Source organism: Sceloporus undulatus, chromosome 3 (genome assembly GCF_019175285.1).
Source record: "Sceloporus undulatus isolate JIND9_A2432 ecotype Alabama chromosome 3, SceUnd_v1.1, whole genome shotgun sequence".
Taxonomy (NCBI): Eukaryota; Metazoa; Chordata; class Lepidosauria; order Squamata; family Phrynosomatidae; genus Sceloporus; species Sceloporus undulatus.
This window is the reverse complement of record NC_056524.1, coordinates 42,412,089-42,421,003: the sequence shown is the minus strand read 5'-3', so window position 1 is coordinate 42,421,003 and position 8,915 is coordinate 42,412,089. Positions and strand designations below refer to the sequence as shown.

The 8,915-nt window shown below is 41.8% G+C and overlaps 1 protein-coding gene across 1 annotated transcript in view; it reads right to left on the bottom strand.

The window, feature by feature from the left end:
- The window catches only part of CCDC80 (coiled-coil domain containing 80), a 28,025-nt gene extending 19,940 nt beyond the window's left edge, over positions 1–8,085 (bottom strand). Inside the window, exons 1-2 of the mRNA XM_042459402.1 lie at positions 7,416–8,085; positions 4,036–5,933 (exon numbers count right to left, since the gene is read on the bottom strand). Of these exons, the coding sequence (XP_042315336.1) occupies positions 4,036–5,922 (1,887 nt within the window). The 5' untranslated portion in view covers positions 5,923–5,933; positions 7,416–8,085. The remainder of the gene's footprint in view (positions 1–4,035; positions 5,934–7,415) is intronic.
- Positions 8,086–8,915: the final 830 nt, after the last annotated feature.

Sequence of the window (8,915 nt, the reverse complement as noted above, 5' to 3'; positions counted from 1 at the left end):
TTGCAAAGACTATAAAGAAATCTGTGAATTTAATTAGCATCCCTCTTCCCTCCCAGTTGTTGCAGCAGGGCTTATCCTACATTCTAATCTACATTCACCTTCTGATTAGTAAACTAGATTAAATGTCATTTCTCCCATGTCCGTAACTAGGTGGAAGAGAAAAAAATCCTAACATTTCGCCTTGATCTGGAGATAGCCCCTTTACTGAGACTTCTGTCCTTTAATTTCCAAACACACAATATGCCTCCCTCCATGCTTGAATGACAAATTGTAAGCAACTGTGATTGGTACTTAACTCATAATGTTTAATGATGCTACCAGAGGTAATCTCTAGGCTTCAGGTTTTGGCCCAGAAACCTCAGGGTCTGGGATGATGCTCAACTGGCATCCCTATCCAAGAAGGATTGCATCTTGATATGTGACAGGTTGCTGAAAGGCAGAAATCTAATGGGTGCAGCTTCATTATGTCTCCACACCTATAGAGATTTCACCCATTGAAACGTCTGCCTTTTACATTTCTTCTAGCAACATCTCTGGGGATTAGTGTCAATGGTAATGAAGAGGTAAATTTAATATTTATTGACTTTGTTGAAATAGGTTAAGGTATCTGGAATGAACGAGAATTGTTCCTGTGAGATAAGGTAAGGAAAATGCAAAGGCTAGGTAAACTAAAAGGATGAAGTGGAGTGCCACTCATTTTAATGTTTATGGATTCCAAGCTCATATAATGTAAATCCAGTCATAAATCCACTTAATTAAAAAGTAAAACCATATATGGGACTTCAGCCAATGCTTTCACTGGTGGAATTGACAAGAGACATCTTTTTTAAAGTGTTGCAATAGAACCTGATTTTTTTCTTTCTTTTTTATATGACCCAGACACTGACTCTGTTTAGAGTCTTGTTAAGGTCAGCATTTTAGTGCCTGTCCAAGAGTTTTCTGAAATCTTTAAATATAGTGGGGCTTACTTATGAGTAGGTATGCATAGGATTCCGCCAAAAGGTTATGCTCCTCTACATGCTCATCTGGGAATATGCACCACTGAACATAGTCACATTTGCTTCTAAGTAATTACATAGGATTGTGGTGTACCAAAGCTTACAAAGAACACTTCTTTTCCCCCCCAGAGAATGGTGTCACACGTCATAATACCTGGCTTCCTTTCTATTATAGTGTAGTTTGTGACACTTAAGAAGTGCAGTATAGACACAGTTTGCTCCATGGAGATAACCTGTACTGATAAAAATAGTGCAATGAAGGAGATCTAAAAGGCAAGAGCAGAGATTGAAAAAGTTACATTTTGAACTACAGTTCTCAGCATCCTATATAGTGGCTATGCTGGCTGGGGTGATTCTAGAAGCTGTGGTACCAAAAGTAATTTTTATAAGCTAGGAATAACATGATTTCAAGTTGAATGCCCCTCTGCCAATGAAAACATCTGCGCATATTGCTTTGTGCCATTTTTGAAACAGTTTTGGAGAGGGACTGGCTAAATTTTGAGAGGTGCAAAGCCAGGGTGTTCTGCTTTTAAAATACAAAACTTAAAATAAAATTTCAGCACAATTACATGCTATCCAAGTTAACAGAAAAGCAGCTCTATGAACTTTGCTGACAAAACTGTAAAAAATATGTTTGCAAATAGATATGTTCATGCCCAGGAAAAATGCCAAAAACCCTTGGCCTGAAGCCAAACTCTAGAAGTTATCAACATTACTGTGAACAGATGTCAGCTGCAAGAGCTGGGAGTTCAACACAAAATTAGTGACAACACCACCAAGAACTCTAATACAATGAACACACAGATACACATTTGAAGCCATGTCTCATTTTAATTCTTTACCCTAAGTTAGTAAGTTATGGGATCACAGGGATAGTTTCCTGGGAGGCCTTTGCAAACAGCTGAGAAATGTTTTATCACATGCCTTTAGACCTATAACTTACAGATCATGATGTTGAGAGATCTTGTAGCACAGTTTTCTGTGCGTTTTTTGGGCTATGTGGCTATGTTCTGGAGGAGTTTATTCCTGACATTTAGCCAACATCTGTGGCTGGCATCTTCAGAGAATGCTGGCATGGAAGTGATTGGAATATATATACTGTATATTCTGTGTGATCCTTGTTTGAGAGGAAGTGATTTAACATGTTAATCTATGTGTTGGTTTGTTGTTGGGCAAGACCTTAGAGTATCTATTTTATTAGTGATCTATTATCTGCTGGGGGGGAAAACCTTGACCTTTGGTGATTTTCATTTGCACATGCTGGGTCTTGATTTTGGTTCCAGACTGGTTCCTGAAAAACACCAAAATCAAGACCCAGCACATGCAAATGAAAACTGCCCAGGGTCAGGGGTTTTTCTCAGCAGACAATGGATTACTTATTAAATAGATACCCTGAGGCCTTGCCATTCAACAACAGAACAATACACAGATTAACATGTAAATCGCTTCCTCTCAACCAAGGGGCACACAGTATATATACCCCAATCACTTTCATTCCAGCATTCTATGAAGATGCCAGCCACAGATGCTGGTGAAACATCAGGAATAAACTCTTCCAGAACATGGCCACATAGCCTGAAAAATCCACAAAAAAATATGGATGCCGGCCATGAAAGCCTTTAACTTCACATCTTGTAGCACCTTTGAGACTAACTGAAATAAAGCAATAAAGAAAGAGCCTACACTATATCGTAGACTACAGTCAGATGCATATAGTGGAGTGGAAACCAGGGACAGACATATACTGTATATGCCATTGGTATGTGAGAATGTCAATTCAAATTCAAAATCCTTTGTGTATAGAAATGAAGTAGCAAGTCCAGTTTTAACAATGGTGATTAGTGAACAAAGACATTGGGAACTGGCAAATGTGTACGGAAATGAAAAGGCAAGACCTGTTTGGCTTTGGAAACTAGCCTGTAGATGAGGAGAATAGATGGGTGTAGGACACTCCCCTGAGGATGGGGTCAGATAGTGTTGAAATGTATGTAGTGAGTCAGGAAGCCATTATCCCTATTCAATCCATTGCTGAGGGACTGCAGTTTATGGATGAATCCCAATTCTGATGTTTCTCTTTCCAATCTGTCTTCCTTCATAGAATCATAGAATCAAAAAGTTGGAAGGGACTACGAGGGCCATCCCATCCAAACCCCTGCCATGCAGGAATACACATTCAAAGCACCCTGACAGACGGCCATCCAGCCTCTGTTTAAAAACCTACAAAGGTTTGTCCTATTGTTTTCTGTTCTGTGGGGCTGGCACTAACTGATTCAACTTTGGCTCAGATTAGCAATGTACCACAGTTGTCCCTGAAGCAGTCAATCTCTGATCCCTAAAACGTGTTGTTGTGTGCCTTCAAGTTGTTTCCAACGTATGGCGACCCGATAAAAGGTTTATCTTGGCAAGATTTGTTTAGAGGAGGTTTGCCATTGCCTTCCACTGAGGCTGAGAGCATGTGACTTACCCAAGGTCACCCACTGGGAATCAAACCTTAGTCTCCAGGGTTGTAGTCCACCACTCAAACCACTATGTCATGCTGGCTCTTATTCTCCCCCCCCCTCCTATTTTTCTCCTGTCTCTTTCCTTTGGAATATTAAATTACAGTACCTGTACTACTGTTTTTCTACATGAAAAGATAAGAAAATATATACTCCATGACAGAATAAGAGATGACAACTTGACACCAATTTTCAGATCAACTTTATCACTCTCTCAACCTTGCTGAGTTTACTCCTATGTAGGTGCTGCAACCCTACACAATCTGCCTCTCAGCAGCCTTTCTTACAGAACTTGCTCGCTGTGGTGACATCTGCTTTCCCTTGAGTACAATTAGGGAAAATCAGAGGCTACCAAATGAAAAACAATACGTTAAAAGAAATGAAATGGGGTCAAGAAGCCACTACAGTTTTTCAGAATCATACTCTCTTGGCTGGCCAAATTAGAACAGGAGGGAGAGGGTATTCTGTAAATATAGGGGCTGATTATGACGTTAACTTGTAGACAGACTTTAAGTGTTATTCATGTATAATCTACTCACCAGGAGTCGTCTTTTGCCTTCAAAGAAATCCAAAATGTTTGTGACAGATTTCCTGGAAGTCTGTGTGAAAGACTTGGCATTGGGTTTCAGGATTCCCTCATGGTCTGTTTTGCTTGCTTTCTTGTTTTTCTTGTTGCGCTCTTTCTCCTGTTTGTTTTTCTTTGCAGCTTTGTCCTTCTTGGCCTGCTTCTCATTTTTCTTGTCTGCTCTTTCTTTCTTCTTCTTCTCGGCTTTATCTAAGCGGTCATGTTTCTTTGGATCTTTCCCTTTCTTGGGCGGGATATTCCTCACTGGCACCTCTTCCTCTAAATGAGGAACAGCAGGCTGTCCTGAGTCATATTTATCTTCATATTCATTGCTCAGCAGTTTGTCTTGGGCTTTCTTTTTAGGGGGCTTGCTTTTAGCAGGCTTGTGTTGACCTGATGTGACACTGGGATCCCTGCTGTTATAGTCCTTCCTGTCAGTGCGGTTGTCCCGGTATCGGCCAGCACTTGTCCTGGTGTAGTGCTCTGAGGAAGCTGTTGGGATCTCAGTGTAAGTGTCATAACGAACAGCTTTGCTGGGTCTCCTAGTTGCTGTTGGTTTTCTCTGTGTGTGGCCTGGATGCCTTTCTCTGTGGTTCTCTTTCCATACAGGAGAGGAGAAATTCTCTGTGACCCGAGCAGGAGTAGCCACAGGCGCTGTGGGAAGCAACGTGTGTGATTTTGTGGTCCATGTTCTCTGTGTTACAGGAGGAGTGACGGTGGTGGTAGTTGTAAGTCTGCTTGCAATTGTCACTGTTCTGGTGACTGGCCTGAAAGTTGTGGTTGAGGGAGGAATGGTAGTGGCTCTAGTTGTAGGGGCTGCAGGGGAAAGCGGCAGCACTGTAGTTGCTACAACTCTCTTTGCAGTTTTAACCCTTGTTGGATGGACACTGCTTTTCCTGCTTTCTTCTTTCCTGGAGAAAGCCTGGGTCTGTTCAACACTTGGTGTTGCTCTAGCGCTGCTACCATCACCATTGTTGCCTTCCTCAACAACCTGGCCCTCTACTCCTGCTGCTTTGCACTTCTGTATGAAACCCTTTTGTCTGACCTTCTCGATTTTCCTGATGGGACTTTGGTCAATGACTTCGTATATAGCTTCTAATCTGACTGGGTAGGGGTATCTTTCCTCAACTTGCAGCGTCTTCTTCAGCAGCACCATACCAAATTTCCCCTTCTCTAGTTTCAGGAAGTTCATGAGTTTGGGAATGAGGCTGGGATCTAGAGGCTGCTCCAGAATTTTCCCTTCAGGGGTGAGCCTCCTGACTTTGCCGCCCTCCTCACTAGCCTCATGGAACAAGACGATCTGCTGCACATGCCTCTCAGCCAGTTCACAGTATACATCATTTTTCAACAGGCTCATCATGAGCCGATAATAACCATCAGAGGAGTGAGGAGCAGAGATGACCCAGACTCTGTTCTTTCCAGCAAAGCTAGCTAGAATGTTGGGAGAACTGGATCCAGATGGGAAACGCACCATGCGCGACCGGAATGTGGTGGATGCACCCTCATCCTTAACCATTTCTGATTTAGGTCTCTGCATTGGCTGTAACTGAATCCCACCATTCTTCACCTGAGCAGGAGATGCCTCTTCCATGGTGCCTGCTTGTGGGCTCTTAGGCTCCAAAGAATCCCTTTTGACAAGGGGGCGTTGGCGAAACCTCCCAGAAGGGTAAACCAGTCTGTCAGATGCTTCCGTTCGTCTTGTCTGAGAAGTGAATCTGCCAGTACTGCTTCCCCGGTGGGCCAGAGGCACTTTTCTGGACCCTAGACTTCCTCTACCAGCTTGCCTCAAGGGCTTTTCTGAGCCACACACTAGCCATGCTGCCCACAGTACCGTAAAGCTCAAAACTGGTGTCCAGTTCATGGTGGCACTCACTTTAAAAATAAAAGTGGGGAGAGAAAGAAGAATATTACTAATAATACTGTACAGGTAATGGTGATGGGTGGTTCCCATGTCAATGGGACATGAATCTGTTCTGTGTTTTAATCCAATCTTTAAATAACTTATATAAAGTGCTTAAACTATTTAGGATTGCAGCTTTTGAATTCAGCAAAGTTACATTGTGTGCTAAGGAGTTATTATACTTTTTATATTTTAAACACTGGCAGGCCACTGAAGAAGAAGTACCGGTAGGTCGAAACGTGTCTGGCCTTTTGTTTTTATTAATAGAATTGTTTATAATTGCCAAAGGGAAAAAGGGGGGGCTTTTCTTCACCCTTTCTGTTGTTTTATTGGCTTTATTCCAGGGTTTAGTTTCTCTGGTTTTATACTTTGGTTATTTTATTCACCCTTAGCATTTACAGATCTTCCAGTGGGGTAATTTTATCCTTTCAGATACTACTTTTTTTTCTCTCCAGATTGCTGTTATTCCCTTATAGTTTTTGCCAGAACTCTTCGGTTGTTTTGTTAAACTATTTAGGGAACATGGTTCAGCACAACAGATAGCTCCCTTAAAAATCAGACTCAAACTACTGTACAGTGGATGACATGAAAGCCACCATCTGTCATTGAATACTGGTACTGATATAAACGACACACATCCAGTGTTCTCAACCACGAGTCCTCCTCAAGAGAAATGTTTCCAATCTTCTTTAAATGTTTGCAACACTCTTCAAAATTTCTGTTGACCAGACCCTCCAAATTTGCCTCATTTTTAAAAAAAGAAAGCAACTGAAAGTTTTTTCCAGATAGACAGTGCCCCATGTTAGCAATTAGAAGGCACTGCAAAGCTGTTCCTTCTCTTTCTTTTTAATGGATTTTGTGAGGTAAGGAAAAAGATATGGTGGAAAAAACAAGGAAGGGTTACAGAGTAGGAGGTACTGTTGCCTGTATCCCTCTCCAATAAAATTCAGTGATAGAAGCTGGGCAAAAGTGTGGTTAGAGCCATGTCTGGAATAGATCTAGCATAGTCTGTCTCAATGACTAAGGAGACTGACTAGACTCAGTTATGAAATCAGGTCTCTTTGGTGCTCTTTCAGTGTGCATGCAGATTGAAGGAGTATGTCAGGAAACCACCCTTGTCCAAACACAGCCTTAAAAGAAAAAATGTTTGAGGGAATAATCTGTGGACAACGGTTGATACCCCAAAGACATAATAGCTGTAGAATCTGCACCTTTAACAAATACACATTAACACACATGGGAGAGAGTGAGTTTAGTCTCTTTCAGTATAAAGAGGCTCATGGCACCTTAAAAGACTTTCCCAATTTATTTCTGCAGAAGCTTTTGTAAAGTCATCTGAGGAAATGGGTTGAAGTCCACAAAAGCTTTTTCTTTTTTTAAAAAAAAGCCACCCTAAATAATCTAAATTATTATACATCAGTTTACAAAAGCAACAAAGTAGTGTCCAGACTTACCCTCACAGCAAACGTCACCTTCCCAAAGTGTTGCTTTCCAGAACCTTTTTTTATACCAAGGGCTTTGCCATTGAGACGGGATGCCAGCAACAGAACATATATATTTTTCCTGCTACAAAAGAAGCTCCTCCAGGGTATGTGCAACTCACTATGTACTAGTGCAACAAGGCTTGCTTCTTTCTTTCTTTACCAAGTCCGGAGTAGTGCAGGAGAATGTCCTAAAGGATCTTTGCCTCTCTCCATCTAGCCTTGGTTCTGCCTTTTCTCCTGAGCAGCCCCAGAGAGGCACATTTTGCTGACTCTTGAGTGTGTTGTGGCTGCTGATGCTGAAGCTCTGGGCTCCCTCTTTCTCTTTTAAAGTTTCCTGATCCTCCCCATCAGTCCCTTCCTCCTGTTTGGAGTGGAGCTCCTTTGTCTCCCAGGAGCCAAAGCATCAGTGCTAATAGATTTTCCAGGCAGAATTGAAACACTCACACACAGAGGCAAAGGGGAGACTGAGAAAACACTTTCTCCTCACCTACTTCTCCCTGACCTGACTAATCTTTTTTTCCCCTCCTGCCTTCCCACTTGCTCTTATCCCCCCTCCCACTTTCTTTTGTTGGATCTCCTCCCAGAAATGTCAGGATAACTTCAGCCTTGCTCTAACCCAAACTGAAACAACAACAGCCAGCCACTGGAAGAGAAGGAGGAGGGGGAAGAAAAAAAGCAAACCAGCTTCAGTGCAACAGATCAGAAGAACATGCCCATCCCTTCCCACTGGCATACACTTTTTGAGGGAGATGGGGGGTGTTTTCTTGGCAGCCTGAAACTCTCCACATCCTCATCCATCACTTTTTGGAACATGAGAATTAAGAGGAATGGGAAAGGCAGCTATGAAAGAACTAGGCAAGCTCCTAAGAAGTAAAGATATACAACTGAGCAGTAAAGTTAGTGTTGTCCAAACTGTGGCATTTCCCATCACCATGTACGGATGTGACAGCTGGACAAGGAGGAAAGTGGATAAGAAGAAAAGCAATGCATCTGAGATGTGGTGCTGGAGAAGAGTGTTAAGGATGCCGCGGACGGCCAAAAGGACAAACAAATGGGTCCTAGAACAGATCAAGCTTGACAGCTCCCTGGAATCCAAGATTTTTAAAACTAAAATGTCACATTTTAACATTTTAATGTTTTTTTTAAAAGAGTTTAAAAAGTTTTGACATTTTGAACTTTTAAAAATTCGTTTTAGGATTTATTTTTAAAAGTCAAATTTTAACCAAATCTTCACTATGTATGTGTAACTACATTTAGGCTGTGTATATGATACTGCAATTTGAAGGTATAATTTTAATTTTGCTAGTTGTCACAACTATTAGCATGACATTCAGTGGCATATGGGAATTATGATTTACGAGTAACATTAGTGGAAAAAGCATTACTAAGGATTTGGTGTGAAACGGGAGGAGGTCAATGGGGGGATGACACCATGAGTGACTGCACTGAGTGACACCAACCCTAGGGATG